The sequence below is a fragment of the Barbus barbus genome (genome assembly GCF_936440315.1).
Source record: "Barbus barbus genome assembly, chromosome: 10".
NCBI classification, from domain to species: domain Eukaryota; kingdom Metazoa; phylum Chordata; class Actinopteri; order Cypriniformes; family Cyprinidae; genus Barbus; species Barbus barbus.
The window spans coordinates 15,960,033-15,983,620 of record NC_136738.1 but is presented as its reverse complement, the minus strand read 5'-3'; the positions used below and the strand labels follow the sequence as shown (position 1 = coordinate 15,983,620).

At 36.5% G+C, this 23,588-nt stretch overlaps 1 protein-coding gene across 1 annotated transcript in view; it reads right to left on the bottom strand.

The window, feature by feature from the left end:
* LOC306876059 (syntaxin-binding protein 5-like) overlaps positions 1 to 23,588 on the bottom strand; it is a gene marked incomplete at its 3' end in the record, with an annotated part of 142,608 nt that overhangs the window by 97,597 nt on the left and 21,423 nt on the right. The window contains exon 2 of the mRNA XM_079426957.1: positions 22,121 to 22,218. Within this exon, the coding sequence (XP_079283083.1) occupies positions 22,121 to 22,218 (98 nt within the window). The remainder of the gene's footprint in view (positions 1 to 22,120; positions 22,219 to 23,588) is intronic.

The window sequence follows — 23,588 nt, the reverse complement described above, 5'->3', positions numbered from 1 at the left end:
GACTATCATGTTCTAATCACTCATTGTGTATGTCTTTTTAATAACTATTGAATAACTTAAGGGTTTATATTCATGTTTGGTATTTATGAGTGTGAAAATTCTAGCTTGAAACGTTTCTTCTAATCAATACTTTGTCAAATGTATCATATTCTGGTTATAGAAATCATGTCCAAAACTATACTCCGCAAGAGTGGGAACGTTCGGACCATGTGACTGACCAGATAACATGTTGATTTAATTATTGGGAGGAGAAACAGCAACACCCCAAGCTAAGACAGTATCTAATTGGTCAAGACACCATTTGGGATGTGTCCAAAAGCTGAGTTTAAAAACTCAGGACACCATCATTACAGCCTTTTATTCTTTAACTTTCTTTTCTTTTCCATTTTGTGTTCTCAGTTAAGTTTTGTCTGCCACATCTTGTTAGCGAGTTCAACTCTAGTCAACTCCACATCTTCAGCCAACGCCCAACCATTGGCTTCCCAAGACATCACTTCAATGACTACTGAACTTCCAACCAATCAGCAACCTCGGGACACCCCCTTTCCTGCAACAACAAGGACAAAAGGGAATCCCTTAACACAAAGGCAACGCAAGTAATACAACTCCAGATTCTAGCTGAACAGGATTCCCAAGACCACTTCAATGACGACTGAACTTCCAACCAATCAGCAACCTCGGGACACCCCCTTTCCTGCCACAACAAGGACAAAAGGGAATCCCTTAACACAAAGGCAACTCAAGTAATACAACTCCAGATTCTAGCTGAACTGGTGCATTTAATATAAATTTTAGCCTAATTGAGAAACTCAATGCGAGGGTTAATTAAATGATTGATGGTTGTTCAGGTCTATATGCAATTGCACATATTGTTATAAACTTGGGATTTCACATTTTCATTCTCTAAACTCATCCTTTCCTCACTTTCTCTCTTTCTGCAACTTGTGTGAATGTGTGAATGCGTGTGTTCATGTGTTAGATTAGGGTACATGTCTTAGATTTATCTAATAAAGTCTTATTTATATTGAAAAGAAAAGTATCTTGTGCTTTGTGCTTACAAGTTAATGTCTTAAACTGCTGATCTTGTTACTGTGCTTTTTAATAGAGTTTTCACTATATTTAGGATTTTAATATCCAGTGAAGAGTTGATGTTATATGGTTCAATGAATCGCTGGCTGACTCCATGATCAGCTGTAAAACAGTGATTCTGTTCAAATTCCCTATAAAATCATAAAAGATTCCGTTTGAGCTAAATTTACCTGTTTCCCTTACACGTGCTTGATATTTACTATACAACTTTGGCAAGCAAGCTGTATTTTGGACCAACAATGGAGAAGCACAGAGAAGTAGAAACCAAACATATACACTGTCCTCCAAAAGTTTGGAAAGACACCTGGCAAAGTGTGGTTTTGGATGATATCTGCATAAATCCTTATCAATGACCCCAAGCACACTTCCAAGCTGTGCAAATCCTATTTAACAGTCAGCTGGCATCATGTCTGTCATGGAATGGCTTCCCCAATCACCCAACCGCAACCCAATTGAACTACTATGGGAGGAACTGGACCGTGATGTCCGTAAGAAGTGTCCAACCGGTGTGAGAATCATCTTTGGGCATTCCTTCAGGAAGCTTGGAGTAATATAGTCAATGTTTGAATAAATGGATGCTCAGATTATGCAGAGCTGCAATAGCTGTTAATGGTGGATATTTTGATGAATCGAAAAAAAACTGTTTATGTAATAAAAATATGTTTTCGTAGTTTGTGTTGTCCCTTATCAGTGCAAAATTATCACAAATTTAAAAGGATTCATGCCAATGTTGTCCAAAACCCCACTTTTCTAGGGCGTTTCCAAACTTTTGGAGGACATTGTACCTGCTGAAAATTGAAAACTAATAAAAATTTATAAAAATAATAATGTTTCCCAGACGTTTTTCAACTGTTCTTATTTAACTCTCTTTTATTTTCTCCTCTTTTTCCAGCACTTATCTTGGTGTGAGCACACCTGCATGTCCCAGACACAGGCCTTCCGGATCACTGTCAATCCATTAGCGTATAATGTCAAAACTATTTTCTCTATCTCAATATCTCGCTGTCTCTCTCACAGACAGAGCTGATCATCCCAGGAGGTGATGGTTTCAGGGCATGCTTACTGTGTCACTCAGTTTGGGACAGAGAGAAATAGGGTGCAATTAGACTGAGTGGGGTGCCATCACTCCACCCTATAAAAAGGACAAAGGAAAACCAGAAAGGATGACAGGACGAGTGGGAGAAACAAGAGGGAACTTTTGCCAAATCGAAAGCGATCTGATGAGTTCTACAGGGATGTGCGTTTTGATAATGATCCTATTGGCACAACCACAGTATGGGACGCTGGGCTCGTATGATGCGTGTAGATGAGGGTCAGCAGAACGGAGATGAAGCTGTGAACATAATTGAGTTTTTCACACTCCTCCTTCTCAATTCACTCCTTATCTCTCGCTCTCTCTCTCTTTGGGGCTACTGCGAGAATCCTGCTCAAACTGAACAATTTGTTCCATCTGCTCTAAAATCAATTACTTCTCCTGCAAGCCAGCAGAAAATGGTTTCAGGGATATGCAAGAAATGCCTAAAGGACAGAGAGAAATGTGTAAACCTTAAAGAGAGAGAATTAATGAGTGTAGGGAGGGATAAGAAGAAAAAGAAGGGAAAGAGATTAAAAAGCATTTCATTAAAGAAACAGTTCAGCCAAAAAACGAACTCCTTTTTACTTGTTCCAAATGCGTATGGCTTACTTTAACATCATCAACTTCTTGTTCAAAGAACAACTGTTGAATAAATACATAATTTGCATTACACTAAACAAAACATTGTTTTGTTGTTCTTGGTATTTTACAGTGACATGGCAGATCAGAACAGTTGCTTTGTAACACGGTTGACTCAACAAATTTCCCGTTAATTGGATCAAAATTCACCAGTTCAGTCACTTATAAACAAGAGCGTATAAAGTGCAGATACTACTCCTACTGTCATCTGTTTGTACAAAGAATCACTTACGCTAATAAACACACACACACACACACACAAAGGGGTCAGTGCACATCTCGAGATGGAGAGATGTAATGTGAGCAGACAGACAGACATGCCGCAAACTCAATCACTATGACAACCAACAACCAAAGGACTATGGAAAGGAAGTATGTAAGGAAAACAGACACAGTAACAAGTCCATGAGAATAATACATGGCTGGCGACCTATATCATGCTAAAATGTAGAATTACAACAATAATCATAATTAAAATACAATATTGTTATTACATAATTTTTTTATTATTTTGTTTTATATATAAATATTATTAGACTCATTAAAAATTAAATAATATGATATGTATCAAATTGAAAAAAGACTGTGATACAGAAAGACTAGAATTAGTGTAAGAAAAGAAATTCAAAAGATGAGGAAAATTAAATATAAATTAACAAAGCTATGTACCCATTTAAATAATCTCATGGTTTTGCATGCAAAAATTTGGCTATACACACACACACACACACATTTAAATGTGTATGATAATAATAATAATAAAAATTATAATTGAATACAATACAACTGTGTATATTTCATAAAATATTATTTTATTTATTAGATCATTTTTAATAGCACAATAAATTAATTTAAATTATTGTAATATTACGTATAATATCTAATACCGTCACTGCAGAAACTTTATTTGTTTTATTAATGTATATTAATGTATATGCAACAAAACTTTATCTTGACAGCTCTAATAATGAATAATGAAAATGTTTTAAAGATACTGTGCAAAAGAAAATGAACAGAATAAAACAAAGAGAAAAGACAAAAGATGGTGAAGAGAAAATGAAATATAAATGAAGAGTGCAGTGTGCCCACTCTTCTGAAAGTAAAATTATGTTGTTTTCCAAATCCTGCCGAAAAACATGAATATGCATCTTTCTGGCTCCCTTTTCTTTTCCTTCTCTCTCTCTCTCTCTCTCTCTCTCTCTCTCTCTCTCTCTCTCTCTCTCTCTCTCAAACACACACACACACACACACACATACACATACACACACACAGCCATCTGACATTAACCTGAGGTTTTGTTGCATGTACTAAGCTGAGCTGAATATTACGACAAAGCAAATATTAATGTGAGGCCAGCTGATATGCATACTAATAGCAAAGCCAAACAATACATGAATATTCAATATGTAACAAACCTCTTTTTCATAAATCACTTCATTTCCTTTATAATGATGAATGGCATTTGACAACACATACAGAAAAACCATACAGAAAAATGTATCTGCAAAATGAAAAACTTAATCTCACATGAAATTAGATCGTATTGCTTTAACCCCACAGAGGTGATATCAGACAAGCATCTGTGTCATCGCATTGTTTCTGTTATGTTAAATCACTAATTAATTACTTCTTCCTGTAATATTTTTCTCCAGTGACTCCATCGTATTGTCTTTGCTGTTGTTAGGTGTGTGGGACATGGAATGTGTGTTTATGTGAAACTATAGACTTTCACAGCACTGAATGACAGACACAGGTTGAGACACACTGTGTCACATTTTGACATGAATACACAATAACAACAGCCTTCAAAGTCATTCATCATTGTTAAAGGAAGAGTTTATAATTGAGAAATGTACATTCTGTCAACATTTACTCATCCTCATGTCTTTCTAAAACAATACAACAATCTTTCTTTTAGTAAATACAAAAAGAGATATTTTGAAAAATGTTTAGGCTGCTGATTTCCATATGACGACAGTATATAGTGGCAAAGGTCTGTCTAAAATGGCAAAATGCCTTATAAACTTAAGAGTGTAACAATTTACATAGATACTGTACTGGGTACCATGCTGAAAATGTACTCAAGTGTCTTGTCAAAAATATACATAACATTTTTTTATAACAAGTATTTCAAGTAAAAACTAAATAATGAGACTTTTTTACAAACTTTCTAATTGAAGCAAATTAATGCACAAATTGTGCTATGCACCTTATATAATCATAATTTCTCTATTTCTCTATTCTGGCTAATCAGGTTCTAGGACATACCCAAAAAGCACCACTTCAGGGAAAAATGACCAAAATTGTCATTATTGACATGAATATTTGACAAATTCATTTATTACATTGTCAAATAAATAAATAATATCTAAATCATTTAAAATTATGTATTATGTTATAATTATATAACGTTAATAATATATGATGTTATAATAATATAAAATTAATTAAAATTACAATTAATATACAATTAATTAGTTAACTTGTTTATTGTTATTATTATTATTATTAACAGATGTATTATAATTTATTTTGTTATAAATTTATGTTAACTTTATTGATAAATTTATATCATAATTATCACAAATAAACACTATTATTAAAACATTTATTATTATGATTCTACAATCATTTATGATAATGTGATTTATTAGTAGTAGTATTATTATTATTAACAAATGTATTATTATTTTGCTGTTTATTTTTCAAGATTCATTTTCAAAGTATTATCAAAAACAAACAAATAAATAAATAATTTCAGCTGACAGATAAAGTGTAGCTTCAGCTCTTAATAAAATCGTAAGGGGGAAAAGTAAAATGTAAAAAGAACAATTACTGTACACGGTGCAATGTAAACACAAGTAGTCTTTCCAACTCATGCGCTATTATGGGTGCGCCGCTGCTTTAAATTGTATCCAACAGCACTAATTATGTTCTCCTCACGTGCCAACAGCAGGAGTTAAAGCCAGCCCATGGTACTCAGCTGACAGATACAGTGTCTTCCTGCACTTACAGTGATTCAGCATCACGCTCAGCAGCTCTGTGCCACTACCTGAGATGTTACGGACCGCAAGACGATCGAATAAGTCAAGGCTGAATGCTGCCGCTATGAGCTCAAATGCCAAGTACATTCTAATAGCCTTAAATCCCACACCTAGTTTACCGTACTCCTGTAATCTCTTTGGCTCCGAGATGTTCCTCTATATTTGTCTAATGCTGGGATTAGTCTAGTACAGCATGCTTTTCAATGAATTGCTCATGAATATTTCTTGCACAGAACTGCACGTAAGGTTATGCAGAGGTCTGTTGTCCTTTTTGCCTATAACTGTCTATCATTCACACACAGTGTTGAAGGTCTTGTGTTTTATGTGGATAATTCCCTGCAGGATAAAATCAGACCCCTGCCTACATTTTCTGTTCCAAAGAACAAAGTGCAGCTAATACAGCATCCTACCAATCCCGTCTCTGTATCTCTGATTCTCTCTCTTTCACACATACTCACATTGCTGCAGCTAGTTGGCAGGTCCCTCCCTATTACACCTTCACTGCCCTCTGCTTCTCTCTCTCTCTCTCTCTCTCTCTCTCTCTCTTACCACTATCATGAGATATTGATTTTGTAGCCCAAAGGCTTTTACAGCATGAGGGGCATCGTAAGAGTCCTCTATCATCAATGCACAAGCAATCACACATTCTTGAATGTTTCACACAAATCTGCACTGTTACACAAATAGGGAGTGTGTGTGTGTGTGTGCACTGAGGTGGTTATATACAGAAACTGTGCTTGTAAAATGCTCCCTGATAAAACCGATCACATTTACTGTTGCTGTGTTACATTTTGCTGGTGAAAATTGAATGTCAATAGGAATCGCAAAAGGATGAAAAAATGTTCCCTATACAGATTTTGTTCATGTTCAAGTTGAACAAGCTCGAACCAAGCTGCTTGGTTTGAAAGTGACTTCCATGTCAGAGCTTTATACATCGCTACACATTATACACTTACTGGCCACTTCATTAACTACACCTTGCTAGTACCGGGTTGGACCCCCTTTTGCCTTCAGAACTGCCTTAATTCTTCGTGGCATAGATTCAACAAGGTGTTGGAAACATTCCTCAGGGATTTTGGTCCATATTGACATGATAGCATCATGCAGTTGCAGCAGATTTGTCGGCTGCACATCCATGATACGAATCTCCTGTTCCACCATATCCCAAAGGTGCTCTATTGGATTGAGGTCTGGTAACTGTAGAGGTCATTTGAGTAAAGTGAACTCATTGTCATGTTCAAGAAACCAGTCTGAGATGATTTGAGCTTTCTGACATGGTGCATTATCCTGCTGGAAGTAGCCATCAGAAGATGGGTACACTGTAGTCATAAAGGGATGGACATGGTCATCAACAATACTCAGGTAGGCTGTGACATTTAAACAATGCTCAATTGGTACTAAGGTGCCCAAAGTGTGCCAAGAAAATATCCCCCACACCATTACACCACCACTACCAGCCTGAACCTTCCAGACAAGGCAGGATGGATCCATGCTTTCATGTTACGCCAAATTCTGACCCTACCATCTGAATGTCACAGCAGAAATCGAGATGCATCAGACCAGGCAACGTTTTTCAAATCTTCTATTGTCCAATTTTGGTGAGCCTGTGCGAATTGTAGCCTCCGTTTCCTGTTCTTAGATGACAGGAGCGGCATCCGGTGTGGTCTTCTGCTGCTGTAGCCCATCTGCTTCAGGGTTCGACGTGTTGTGCATTCAGAGATGGTATTCTGCATACCTTGGTTGTAACGAGTGTTTATTTGAGTTACTGTTGCCTTTCTAGTATCGCTAACCAGTCTGCCCATTCTCCTCTGACCTCTGACATCAATAAGGCATTTTCATCTACACAACTGCCACTCACTGGATATTTTCTCTTTTTCGGACCATTCTCTGTAAACCCTAGAGATGGTTGTGCCCATCTGGCACCAGCAACCATTCCACGTTCAAAGTCACTTAAATCCCCTTTCTTCCCCATTCTGATGCTTGGTTTGAACGTCAGCAAGTCATCTTCACCACATCTAGATGCCTAAATGCACTGAGTTGCTGCCATGTGATTGGCTGATTAGCAATTTGTGTTACCAAGCAATTGAACAGGTGTACCTAATAAAGTGGCCGGTGTGTGTAAGGGTGTTTTCACACTTGGGTCCTCTTTAAAAGAACCAAACCCAGACCCCTTTAAGTGGACCAAGAGGTGGACCAAGTGAAAAGGGACCCAGTTCTCTTCATGGTCACACTATCCCTGTTCCTCAGAGAGGACTCGGATCCTTTGTTGGTCCACTTCAGCACTAATGGGGTCTCAGACCTCTTTGTTTTCATTATGTTTCTTTTTGGGACCCAGGTTTCTTGCAGTGCTATGCATTATGGATAGATCAATAATATGCAAGATGGCTGAACCTAAGCATGTGCTCATTTTCCTGTATGACATGTTTTTAAAATTACAAAAGAGAAATAGAGAACATAATAATATATATTATATACAATTACAATCCATCTAGAACGGGCATTGCCATTGGTCGCCTGGTAAATGTGCGGCTGCGTAATATGCCTGGCTCCAAGTGTGCGCGCTGCGCAGAGGCATAATTAATTTTTATTTTGGCCACAGACACAATGTCGGCGAGTTGCATAATACAGTTTGGTTTTACAAAGTTCGTTGGAGTTTTCCCTCTCTTCCACCTGACTTTCCTTCGCTTTTATATAGCTTATAAATGCCCGCGCGCAATTTACTTTCACCTCATGTCAGCGCACCTGATTAAGTGCTCTCTTGTGATGCTCTCTATGCCATTCACACAGAATGTGCTTTTGTGTTGACAAAGATGCGACGCGGGCAGTGGAATAGGAAAACATGCAAGGAGATTGGAGTTAAACATCTTTTAATAACTAGAGCGCCGTGTTTTTAGAAAGCCGTTTCATGCACGAGACACTGCAAGAGACGCGAGCGCAACAGTCAAACGCGTCCATGTTTACACAGAAAAAACAATGGAAAAGCAGCGTAATCAAATAAATATGATTGTAATATATTTCTGGCGCAATTTCTTCACTTTAACCCGGCATTGCAGAGCGGTCCGGTTAAATCCTCTGTCTTTCAGTTTTGCTGAAAATTGCAGGAACACTTTTGAATTTCTGTGGGTTGTTTACAGTTGTTTTTTTTATATAGTCATCCTTCCAAATTTGTAGAAGTGCATCCGTTTCCTCGTCTGTCCATAATATCCCTCTCCCAGCAGCAGCTGCTGCCATGTTTTGAATAGCGCGGTTTGTACAGAGACACGTAAAGACCAAATTAAAGAAATTACGCGAATGGAAAAAACAAACAAACAAGTGGACCGGGAGCGATTTGTGTTCACAGCGCACGTTTTTAGCGAACCGTGCCAATATTTCAAAGCGAACCGTGCTCAGACCACCTCCTGAGATAGTCTCGGTTCGGTTTGTTTCTGAGGGGTCTGAGATCGTTTGGAGTGTTCACATATGGGCCAAAAATCACGCGAACCGCGCTCAGACCCCTGAAAAGGACCAAGTGTGAAAACACCCTAAGTGATCTGTGCCATGCGAACAGAAGAGCATATGTTGTTTACGTATATGATACTCTCCAGAATGGCGCCAGGGTGATGTGGAGGAGACGAATTGTTGCATGAAGTTTTTTATTTTTCTTTGCGCACAAAAAGTATTCATGTAGCCTCGTAAAATTAGGATTGAACCCCTGATGTCACATGGATTATTTTACCGATGTCTTTGCTTTGTTTCTGGACCTTTATTGTGGTAATTACATTACTGCCTATAGGAGGCTCAGAGAGCTCTCAGAATTCATCAAAAATATCTAAATTTGTGTTCTGAAGATGAACGGAGGTCTTACGGGTTTAGAACGACATGAGGGTGAATAATTAATGACAGAATTATAATTTTTGGGTGATCTATCCCTTTAACCAAATAAATAAATAAAATATATCAACAAACATTTTATATTAGATTGAATTGAGATTCATATTGAATATAAATAAACATGTAATACATTCAGTACCCAAAATAAAAAAAGCCTTACAAAAGAATCACACCCCCTATATAGTCTCTATGTTGCCTTTTAATCAATTAAAAAAGTCACTAACTTTTAAAAGCTTTTTTTAACAAAATATATTGTTCATCGAGCTGCAGTTATTTGATAAAAAACTGAAATATTAGGAAATATTATTACAAATTAAAATAACACTTTTTCTTTGTAAAATATTTTCAAATGTATTAAAATGTATTCCTGTGATGGCATGGCTGAATTTTCGACAGTTATTACACCAGACTCGCAATGCTTTTTTTCAGGATTCCTAGATGAATAGAAAATATTTATTTTAAATAGGAATCTTTTGTAACATTATGGATGTCCTTACTGTTACTTTTTATCAATATCTAAAACATATATTGAGAATATCGTTTTAGCTATGTCTGAGTAAATATATACCTATTGAGACATTTACTGAACATCTTCAAAAGGCTGAAAAATATTGAGATACCATTTTGCCCAGATCTATAGTGTCAGTCTAAGCCCCAGTCAGGACATGTAGATTTATACATTACTTATTAAAAGCACACAATCAAATGTCTGTCAAGCAGACAGCAAACAGGAGGGTTGGCCCAATGGCTCTATATGGTTGTTTTCTCTGAGCTGCTCTCAGAGGGCACATATATCTACGCTTTTACTCATCTGTGGCCATTTCTGCTTTTCAATCCCTCTGTTTTCACTTCCATCCATTTACAGAATTGGCAAACACATTTTCATAATGTAGCCAATACATAAACACAAAAAACCAGCCCATAAAAATGTGCAGTACTCTGCGGAATTCACACAAACATACACACGCCTACACGCTCACACACACAAATGCGTCCGTAAATGCTCACAGATTTTGACAGCAAAAAGAAAGAGTGCAGCAATCATCATGCTGATGCCATTGAAAACAAACCCAATTACCATCATCGGTGGTTTTGTCTGTACAAGACATCACTCCAGGAATGTTTTGAATCATTATATATACATCAAGACGTCAAAAGTTGAAGCGTTTCGGTTCATTAATACTTTAAAGCTACAATGTGTAATTCAATTCATTTTACTCATTTACTGCCCTGCACTGATATTTTGAAATGAACTATTTCAATTAACTAATTGAACAAACAATGCATTTTGTTTGTGAATGAACTGAACGAACAATATATTTTGTTTGTAAATGAACTGAACGAACAAGGCTAAGTTGTTAAGTTAAGCTAAAGAGAAGTTGGTTTTTTTTTGCATGACCTGCCCTCATCTTTAACAACCATGAATTAAAAATATCTAGGGTAAAAGAAACTACAGACTGCATTCAATTCAGAATCATAACTCAACAGGCACAAATGATGCATGATGATGTCCAGTGTAAAATCAGAGTCTGCAAAACTAGTTGAGAACCAGTGCAGAAAACTATATAACGGACACATACTGAGAGAGGATCTGGGATCTACTCTCTCTCTCTCGCTCTCTCTCTCTCTCTTTGTGGAACATGAGCTGGTCGGATGACAAGTGGTGAGTCACAATGTGGGCTGGTGAATAATCTTGATTTAAACACACTCATACACCCACACTCCCACACGCACACATACACACGCTGACCTGTGAGAGATGTGTCTTATATAAAGCTATCAGGAGATCGTGAAGCTGCAGCTTCAGGAATTTGCTTCATTCACTCCAGTTCTTGAACTGAAAGAGGTGAAACAGTGAATATGGTCAGAAAAACAAACTGCAACATTCAATAACAGTGTTAATGCTGAATATGATGATAGCATGCACTGTTGTTACATAAAGGTTAAGTGTGTTATTTTCTTTGACATTACAATATTTTTCTTACCCCAGTAATATTATGCAGAGACAACTAGTACCTGTGAAGGCTGACTTTGAGAAAACTGTAAACACTGTGGCTCTGTGGCATTTTCAAAGAATTTCTTAGATTGATTTTGAGGGTTCTCACATGTCAACGTCTGTCTTAACCAGTGGCATCAGCCTGGGCAGGACAGTCTTTTTTTTTAAACAGTTGGTGAAACTTTTTTTTTTCCAAATGTTGCTAATGCTGCTGAAATTCTACAGTGCACCTTTAAATTTTAGAATCATAACAGTTTATACCAGCAAAAAAAATAAATAAAATAAAATAAAATGTGATTCAGTTTCTTTTTCTTTTCACTCTTTCTGTCTGTTGGTGGCTAGTGAGACTTAGCGAAATGGAAGTCATGTCATAGTTCCCAACAGAACACATCTATCAATCTTTCCCTAGCATTCTTTCCACTCTAATCAGTTCAGGAATCAAAATCTAACATTATCTAAAAGGCCAAGCTTATTTAAATGACAGGCATGTCCCTCGTTCAAGGGCAATCACTAATTATAATGATGACGATAATAGAAGAACAGATAACTGATTGCAAAAAATTTAATGGAGAAAAGGACAATGGATAATAGCTTAGTGCCTGAGATTCTTTCAGTTACCGCAACCCTCATTTTAGATTAAATAACCACCTGCTGCTCTGCTGCTGTGGGAGTGAAAAACACATATGACCGAAATGTTCATTTTCTTTCAGGTAAATGCGTATGTGTTTGTGTGCATATGTGTGCCATATGGTCTCCAAAAATGCATTAAAGCAATTATTTGTCAGTCCTCTGTCATGGGTGTCATGTATTCCTGCCTCTTGTGTCCATATTTGGATTGTTTCGTGTCTTTGTTAAATTTAATCATTAGTTAATTCTTGTCCAGCCGTGTTCGTCTCGTTAGCTATGATTTACTTGTGAATTTATAGTCCTGCCTGTTCAGTTTGATTTCGTCTGGTGTTCCTGTCTGTGTCTGCCTTGCCTTGTCCTGCCATGTCTTCATTAAAGACATATATTTGAGTTTACATCCTCGTCTGCGTGTTCCTGTTTCCTCCTCGTGTGTGCACCGTGACATTATTATAGTAGCACAAAAATGAATTAGTTTTCCCAGGAACATAAAACTGTTAATTTCCATAAAACAAATTAAGACAGTCAATACATTTACAAATGCATTTCTAATCAAGCTACGGTGGGGTTTTGAATATAGTGAAATCTGTCAGTCCAGTTTATCCAAATTTAAAAGCTTAATAAATATACCTATCAAATAAGTTCTGCTCATTCATCCACCCATCTCTTTATTCCATTTCCCTCCTCTTCCTTTCTGTCTCTCTAATACTCCCATTAGCCTTTTACTATCTGCTGGTCATACAGGTTGAGTTCACAAGTGCACACACACAGACAGAACTAAAAACAGCAGGCAGAATTTGTCTAGCACATAAAAAGGTGGACAATTAAAAGATAATGTAAAAAATAAAATACAAAATAAATTAAATTAAATTTACAAATCTTACAAAATGAATAAAGGTAAATTCAATTTTAATGACAAAGATAAAGCTAAATGTGGCAATCATAGAGATAAAAAGCAAGTCTAGTCTCTCTCTCTCTGTTTCTCTAATTCTCTCTGCCTGTCTATATACACAGGATGCCCACAACAGCAAAGAGAACAAAGAAGTTAGGAAATAAAATAAAAATAAACAAATAAATAAAAGAAAGAACGTACTGTAGGTGTAAGAGAGAAACAAAAAATTTAGTGCCGGTAGATGAAAAACATTCATTCAATAACACATACATGTCTTCACTTTTTCCTGCCCTTTCCATAGCTGCGTTCATTTGGAACACTTGAAAGGCAATCAGGGAGGCCCTGACTCCTGAGGATATTGATTGAGCTCAGGCCCACGTGTGTCTGTGTGTAATGTGATCTGTGTCCCCAACTCTCTTGGGACCATTTTTGTATGTGTGTGGACAGAATGTTTAGTGAGTACTTAAAGGGATAGTTCACCTAAAAAAATCTAAATTTGATCATCATCTACTCTTTCTGATAAAAGTTCCATAAAATTGGTTCATACGACTCTTGCACCACATTCAAAGGTCCCACTAAACTAAATAAGGTTTTAGAGTCTAAATACACCTTAGGAGAACTTTTATAAGATGTATTGAGCTTTTTATTATCTAGTTCTTCAATAAACCATCTATGTGGTGGTGCTTTAAAGGGATAGTTCACCCAAAATTTTAAATTCTGTCATTAATTACTTACCCTCATTTCATTCCAAACCCATAAATCCTTTGTTCACCTTTGGAACAAAAATTTTAATATTTTTGATGATATCTGAAAGCTTTCTGACCCTCCACAGACAGTAACAGACATGTTAAAGGCCCCGAAACATAGTAAGGACATCGTTAAAAAAGTCCATGTGACATCAGTGGTTCAACCTTAATTTTATGAACCTACGAGAATAGGTTTTGTGCACAAAGAAAACAAAAATAACGACTTTATTCAACAATTCCTTTTCTTCTGTGTCAGTCTTCAACACGTGTTCATGAGAGAAGATGAACAAAGGTCTTACCAGCTGATGTAAATCAAATATGCCAACTATTACAACCCTATAACATTTTTCCCAACCTTTTTGACTTGTAGGTCCCCCACAGTCCAACATAATATTAAAAATGTCGGTAACACTTTATTTTAGGGTTTCTTAACTAGTTGCTTATTAGCATGCATATTACTAGAATATTAGTTATTTATTAGTACAAATTAAGCACATATTAATGCCTTATTCTACATGACCTTATTCTACATCCCTAATCCTGCCCAATACCTAAACTTAACAACTACCTTACTAACTATTAATAAGCAGCAAATTAGGAATTTATTGAGGGAAAAGTCGTAGTGAATACGTGTTCCCTATTCTAAAGTGTTACCAAAATTTCCTTTACATATTGTGATATTATTAGAACTGTAACAGTAATATATAAACTAAAATATATTATTTACAGAAACTGGATGTGTCAAAATAAGTCAGTTAATTAGCCACAATCAAAACAGCAATTACTGTTAATTGTTTGTTTGTTTGTTTATGAATGGTTTAATATATTGATAATATTAGTATGAATGATTAACAATAATATAACAAATTATATATTTCTTTAATCTTGCTAAAGTTGAAAACCACCACGCTATACAGTAAAAAACATTTCTTTATCAGAAGATCTAGTTGCTACAATTAACCACAGAAGTAGCTTTTATTCTATTTGTAAGTGTGCAGGAATGTTCGCCTCAGTGTGAATACACTTGGGAGCTGTGTGTGCGTGTATGTGCATATTTGCTTGTGTGCCAGTCAATCAATCTTTTGATCTGCTCTTGAACCTCTCCACCTCCACACTCATCAAGCCCATAGGCCTTTCTATCAGTTAATTGCAATCATTTCCAAACAATGACCAAATAACGCCATTTAGCTCTCTTTTCCATCCTTGCCTTTCCACCTCCCCACCCCGTCCATCCCTCTAATAATCAGCCAATCAACATCTGCTGAAACTTGACCACTCCATCAAACCAAGACCAGGTCAAGGAGGCAGTTCATATGCATTACACGCACATCAAGACAAAAATCAACATAGCGCTCACACACACACATAAACAGAAATGCACAAACATAACACAACACATAATACATCGAAACAATTAGTATGCTGGTTAACTGATGCCTGAAAGGACAGAAGCCTCAAGGGCGCACAAACATAATCCAGATATTATCTTAATTAGGTAAAGAATGAAAGCCCTCAAACGCACACACACACACACACGTTAATCACACATGATTGACCTTTCTACCGCTGCTTTGAATATCTCTATGACCTTTCACAATATTCATAACTAGAAGAAAAATATCCACAACTATATATAGTAAAATATGTGCTTACATTGTGAGGACCAAATGTTCCAAGATGGACAGTAAAACCAGAAATTACCTTCACTGTGTGGAGAAGCCAAGGGGCCCAAGAGGAAATCACTTAATAAACATACTAAATGAAGTTTTAATAGAAATATAAACATGCAGAAAGTTTTCTATGTACGTTAGGGGATAGAGAAAAAAGTATAAAACAACAGAAGTTAATGTGAAGTCCATATGCCATGACAGAAAGACAAATGTGTGTGTAGGTTTGCGTATATGTCCTGTATCTTGTTGCAGCCATAAAATGTTCATTAATTTAATTAGCAACGTTCACTATAAAACAGTTTAAATCAAATGTAATTTAGCTCCCTGCACGGGTCCCTCGCTACAGTGTGTGTGTGTGTGTGTGTGTGTGTGTGTGGGCATATGGCTTGGCAACGTTTTCTGAGTCCACAACACTGAGATTTTCTAATAGGATGAATATTAATGATGCTTGTGACATCATTTTCGTAATACTTGAAATAATACTTGTTCTTGTTTTGTATTTATTTAACCATCTACAGACCTTAGTCAGGTTAGTGATATATTTAATGTTTGACAGCAATTACAATGAGGCTGTGAGGGACAGACTATAACATGCCAGTTGTATAAAATGACAATTGTTCAGCAGACAAAGCAAATCTGCTAAGAAAATTTTTAGTGTACCCTTAAAACAGTTTCGAATGTTGTCAGTTTGGAAATTTACATGACATATTACCTTTAGACGATATGTACTGTACTGCTGTAAAGACTGTAGTCTATTCCTCACAGCCTTGTTTCCATCCATGTAAAAATCAATATGCATCTGGCTTGACTAAGGTCTATAGATAGCTTTACACTACAAATTTACACTTACATGTTGACTCACATGCACAGGTGACAGAAAGGATGCAGGATGCACGCTGATATATGCAGAACCAAAGCCTAAAACCTTGACTTACACTACCTAAAGTGCTAAAATAAACACATAAAGTATATATAAATACACTATTCTAATACTGCCCTGACATCTCCTTCAGGAAACAGTGTATAAACCTCAAAAAGAACGGTGAGACATTTCAAAATGCTGAGATAGGACAATCATAGATACCAAAATCTCGATCACTGAAGCTGTTAGTATAAGTATCAATATCCATACGGAGACATAGTGGCCATAAAGGGGAATCAGAACCTTAAGGTCTCATAGACTTCAGACGCAAGCCAATGCAAGACTGCAAATACACATCAAGCGCCCCATTTGAGACAGGGCCATTGTGTTTAAGGGTTTCATGCATAAGCATGAAGTCTAGTCTACATTACATCTTATTCTGGCTAAGATTCACAGACTAAGAGGGAAGAGACTGTAAATCGACCAACCACAGCATGTGACATTCATAACCAGGTAAATCTAAAATCAGATATAATACCATTTGAGAAAGTCTGCACCGTTCAGGTCTCTCATGCTCACCAAGACTGCACTTGTTTAATCAATTCAGTACAAACTATTTACTATTTGAATTTCAAATATATGAAATTTGCAATATCCTTATATTTATTTGTTACCACCCTACATCCTTGTACATTTCTACATCTTATTCTATTATATTCCTATTCTATTTTATCCATAGCACACCTGTACATATAATTTATTTTATTTTTCAAATAATTTTTCAAACATACTTGGAAATAATGCTCTTTCTGACTTCTGACTACTGATTTATTCATGTGATGGCAAAGCTGAATTTTCAGCAGCCATTGCTCCCGTCTTCAGTGTCACAGGATCCTTTAGAAACCATTCTAATGTGATGATTTGGTGCTTAAGAGGCATTTCTTATTATCATCAATGTTGAAAGAGTTGTGTGGCTTAATATTTATCTGTAAACCATAAATAAATATTTTTCTATGATTCTTTGATAAACAGAAAGTTCAAAAGAGCAGCATTTAAATGAAATGAATAAAAGTGATGAATAAAAGAATATTTATTTCTTTCAAAAAAATTTACAAACGAACAAAAAACTTTAAAAGCAAATTTTGTGTACTATATGTATGTACTGTATGTGGTCATGAATAACTGGAAAGAACACATTTAATGTTAAGATCAAATGTATCAAAGTGTAACTGCCAAAAAAGAGACGGAATTTTAAAAATCAGCATGAGAGAACTGGCCCAAAGATGTTATAAATATTAAGAGAGGCTGTAAAGAAGGGTGACATATTGTCAGCAGGAAAGATGGCAGCAGCGTGCTAACTATCAGCGTCAGCGCTAAGATCTCAGCATTATTCACTGTCACTCTGACCACACGCGCAAGACATCTGTCATTGCCTTGGTGTTTGTGCATGTTTCTGTGTGGCTGCGTTAGATGTGTTCGGAAGAGCGTGTGAGTGCGTGTGTGTGTTTCGCCCATCATTCCGACATTAACTAGACAGAGGCTGCGGTGAACTCTAAACGTGCCCTGCCTGATAATGGAAACAGTTCCTGCTCTTTCACACCCTCTCTCCCCACTCCAATAAAAATGGAACAGAAAGAGGGGGAAAAAATGATGCAGAAGGTTACATGACTCCACCCACCTCTGCTTTTGCCATCTCACCAAAATTCATCATCACTCCCATACCAATTCCCCTCTCTCTCTCTCTTTCTGCTAGTCCGCTCTGATGAGAATCGACAGCCTATCACAGAGAAAAATTCTATTACCTGTTTGCATGTACGCACTTACACACACTCCCGTTTACACACATACAAACCCATAGTGCACCCGTGTCACAGAGGAGATCCTAACAAAACACCAGAGATGAATGAGACGCATGCTCAAAGCTGTAGATTTGAAAGACCAATGTTTGGAAGGGAGTCAAATGTCGCCCTCAATCATGCCCCAGTCTGATTTGATCACAATTGAAAATAATTTAGTATGCGATGCTAGTTAATTAAAATTGACCGCTACGGGGTTACTGTTAAAGAACTCATGAGTCATGTAGGTGATGCTGAACTTAGTGGTGTTAACTGAAGGATTAATAGCGTACAAGTGCAATAAAATCAACAGCTGAGTCACCCAGATATCTACATTATACCACAGCAGGTAAATACCAGACTAAAAGTTACAGTATAAAAATCCACTTTGAATACTTGTTGTGACCCTGGACCACAAAACCAGTCTTAAGTGCCAATTTTTCGAAATTGAGATTTATAGATTATCTGCAAGCTGAATAAATAAGCTTTCCATTGATGCATGGTTTGTTAAATCAAAATCAAAAAATCAAAAGATGCATGGTTTGTTAAATCAAAATCACAAAATCAAAAGTTGTCCAAATGAAGTTAGCAATGCATATTACTAATCAGAAATTAAGTTTTGATATATTTACGGTAAGATATTTACTAAATATCTTCATGGAACATGATCTTTACTTAATATCCTAATGATTTTTGGCATAAAAGAAAAATCAATAATTTTGACCCATGCAATGTATTTTTGGCTATTGCTACAAATATACCCCAGCGACTTAAGACAGTATTAAAGTTTTACTGTATTTTTGATCAAATAAATGCAGCCTTGGTACGCATATGCAATATCATACCCCAAACTAAAACTTTTTACACTTTTACCATTTTACTGTGTAAAATGCTCTTCACAAACACAATCCAGAGTGCAACTTTTCTAAATAATACTGAATATGCTACTCCTACTCACAAACAGAAACAAATGGTGTGTACCATCCTGTAATTGGGACATTTTTGAAGATATTGGAAAGATATTTTTGCTGTTTAACTGAAACATAATATCCATTTTATTACCTCCTCCTTACACACACACACAAGCTGCCAGCATAATCTGTTAAGACTTTGTATAGACTGTTACATCAACATGACAATTACATTTTGTCAGGATTACTTGCTGTAGGTCTGGGGTCAAATTTATTTGAACATGCACTGAGCAAAATTTTGAATGTATTTTCTCGAAACAGATTCTTAAGATTTTCTTTTTTTTTTTTTGCCTGTGTTTGATTCTATAGCACTGCTTCCTTTCCACGAGTTCAAATTGACTTTATTGCATTAGTACGAGACTGATTCTTTGTCTTCATTCATGGAGCTTTTGCAGTTAGCTGACTGCAGTGAAGTGAATTCCACACCAATCTCAACCCTGCATACTGCCACCCTGCCAAGATCTGCATCAAAGCACACACACACACACACACACACACACACACACACATAGATGACATCAACAAATCTGGTTAGTGTGATGTGCTGCTTGCTTACTTCAGCATTGTGCCTATTTTTATGTACAGTACATAATGCAAGCGTATGTCTTATACCTGTCAGCTGCCTTTCTTTCCTAAACTATAAAAAGAGATGCTACTTTAATAAATATTTAAAAATCTTTATAAAATAAGTACAAATGCAAACTCTCTCTCTCTCTCACACACACACACACATTAAGTATTCTCCTATAAAAATGATTTGCAGACAGTGTATGCAGTGAGTGCACAGCGAGGTTGATAATCAATAGTGCAGTGTGAATGTTTAACTTTGGACTCTCTCAATCAATACAGAGCTCTGAACAAGAACTAAATATACCATTCTGCCCAGAGTCAGAGAAAGATAGAGAGAAAGAGTCAGGCATGAGAAAGGAAAGTGAGCAATATGGCAAATGTAATCTGAAACAGACACAATCAGTAAGCCATCGAAAAAAAAAAAAAATCAACTGTATGTCCAAAAGTAGGAATTATGGTAATGGAAAATGGTATTTTGTCTTTTCAACTTTTGAAAGGTAGTGTGTGTATTGCAGTATATAAAAATGATTTAATACTGACCCATAACCAATATGGTACCAAGCATACTGGGCATCCCTAGACAAAAGTATGTGTGCTCTCAAACACCCATATGTGCTTGTTGAACTTTTTTCATTTTTAAAAACTAATAAGAGGCCTAGGCATACAATACTCCTTTCAGTATATGTCATGAAACAAAATACAAAGATGAACTCAAATTTGTGCACACAGTGAGTTCTTCTCAATAGTCCATGTCAAAACTGTCAGTTGACACAGAAATGACTCCCAACAGAGTCAAAGCCCCTTCTTTTCATGTCTCATTAGCATGTAATACATATGGAAGGAAGGATAGACAGAAAGACAGACTGACAAAAACAGCAGAGAAAAAAGTATCTGGAGGAGAGAGAGAGACAGACAGGGACAGTCATGCTTTTCACAGTTAAGTAACACAGTCCATAGTTATCTACGGTAATGACAGGTCCATAATTAGCACAAAGCTAATTCACAGTGATGCAAAAATGGCCCACTATCTCTCTTTCCCCGCCTCCTTTCATCGTTTCATCTGTCTGCCACATGATTTCTGGGCATTTCTTCTCTCTACTTCCTGCTTGTTTGACTTTCTGCACACAGACTTTGTTTCCTTAATATTGCAAGGAAAGCTCTTGTGATAAACCAAACAAATAGCGTGATCGTTGAGGACAAACCAAAAAATTAAATGTTGATTTTTTGAAGGTGATGTTTCCAAATCATAAAACACTCCAGACACTCAAGCTGTAAAAGTGCTGGCATGGAGTTAAAGGAACATGATGAATTTATTCATGCTGCTGAGAAAATAAATTGCACAGACCACAAATCAGATCACACATTTTCATTTATAAATTCTCTTCTAAATTATGAGCTCTCTCTCTCTCTCTCTCTCTCTCTCTCTCTTTTGTGAATTTATATTCATAGTATCTGTAGAGTTAATACTTTTAATAAGGCCAACATGGAATCTGCTGACTTTGCATTTTCCATGTTTTGGGTAAAATCTGCAGAATTTTGTGAAATAGATTTAAATGTGGAAAAATGTAGTAATACTGAGTCTTATTAGCTGCTTATTAGCTGGTTTTAACATCGAATGTGCTTCAGTACTACACTTCACAAAGTGGCTGGAGCTTCTTTATTGTTAACAGACATGATGTAAACACATGAGGACGAATGACCAAAGCTGGGAAATTTCCCGGCAAATCGAATCAGACATCTCTGAAAATAAAACATCATTGTAGGCTTACTGGTAAGGCAAGGACACTGATTTGACTCAATAATTCATTTGCTGTGGAGTTTTGCAGACACAGATTCCACGTGGGACTGTTCAATAATGCTGCCAAAGAAATTACAGAAAAAACAAAAACAAAGCTAATGCTAATATGGGTTTCTGTTAGTGGCCAATACTCATGTTTATCCATTATTTATCCAACTGTGTTGGAACTGGGTGCCTCACTTTCTCTGTCTCTCTCTCTCTCTCTTCATATTTTTCTGTCAGTCATTCTCAGTATTAATTTATTAGTGACATTGTGCTGCGATTCCTCTGGGAGTCAGTCAAATGGTCTTACACCCCTCTTATGCCATAGGGAGGTCTTTAAAGTGAGGAAACATGACAGCATTGTACCTTACCTCAGACAGCAGCTAGCCCAAAGGTCCTTCCAAAGTCTTGAATTTACACTATGGAGCAAACAGCATTGGGGGAAAAAAAGGATACAGCCGTACTCCTCCGGAACGAGAGCCAATGGCAAGGATCTTTTGCACCGGGTCAAATGCCAGAGCTGTGGGCTGATAGGGAAGTCCATGACGCACCGTCTACAGAGAAAGGAAAACAGAGAAAACATGAAAAAAGAAAACATGCTGTGCTACATTAAGAACAAAGTACTGTAGGCAACTTTAGTCATTCATTCCCACATAATAGTGACACAGCCTACGGCCTGCCTGCACCCCCTACTACTCTCCTGAGAACTGCTCACATGAAACAATACTTCAGCATTTGCTGCTCAATGTGCAGCCACCCGCTCCTTCCTATCTCCTACAAGATATATTCTGCAATACTGTACTGGTTTGGAATACACTACTATTCAAAAGTTTGAGGTTGGTAGGATTTTTTAAATGTTTTTGAAAGAAGCCTCTCATGCTCACCAAGGCTGCATTTATCTGATTAAAAATACAGTTAAAAATGATTGTAAAATACATTATTTCATTACTTTTAAAATAACTGTTTTCTATTTTAATATACTTTAAAATGTAATTTATTCATGTGATGACAAAGCCATTATTTCAGCAGCCATTACTCCAGTCTTCAGTTTCACATGATCCTTAGAAATGAATATATTATGTTGATTTGCTGCTCAAGGAAAAGCCTGTGTATTACAGAGCTACAGCCATTTATTAATATATAGAATAATATAAGACTAAATTTATAAGTTTTTCTTCTCAAACTTAAGGCATACATTTCAGATTTGTATGCAAAACTATTGATCAATTACTTACATAATACAAAAGATGATAATTTACAAGTTGAATGTTACCGTTATGCATCCAATTTTACTCTTCAAAGCTAACTTTTACCAAATTTGCTGTACCACAATCTTTTGTAAATATATAGTAAATATATAAAAATGCAAAGTTCAAACTTTATCAGTCTGGCTGCATTGACGGATCCTGGCATAGGATATATAAGCAACAGTACTGAAAAGCCTTCCACAGTTCAGAAGCGTTTCCTGTTGCATTTGCCCCCTCATTTAAAACAATTTGTGACTCAAAAGTGATATCTTTCCAACCAGCTTCCTATCCTTTCCATACTTCTGCTGCTTTCTGTCTGCAAAAAAGTCTCTTCACCTATTAAAATTTGACATTATGTTGATAGCACCATAAAGTACAGGTCAAATTACTCAAGTCAGTAAAATAACAAAACAGATATGCTAATTAGTTTACTTAAAAGCTAAATCACTTGGGATTTGAACCCGGGTACCTTTCAATCACATAATCATACATCATCAAAGATGATGATGACACCAGGTCACTTGATTGAGCCACTAAATCATATGGCACTTCATGTTGCCACCATGCTGACAACACTTCTCTTTCCATCTCATTTCCTTTTCCATGTCTCCATGTCTACAATCTCAGCAAAGATCTCAGCATGCCTTTCTGGCACCTCGCTGACCACTCAAGCTCAA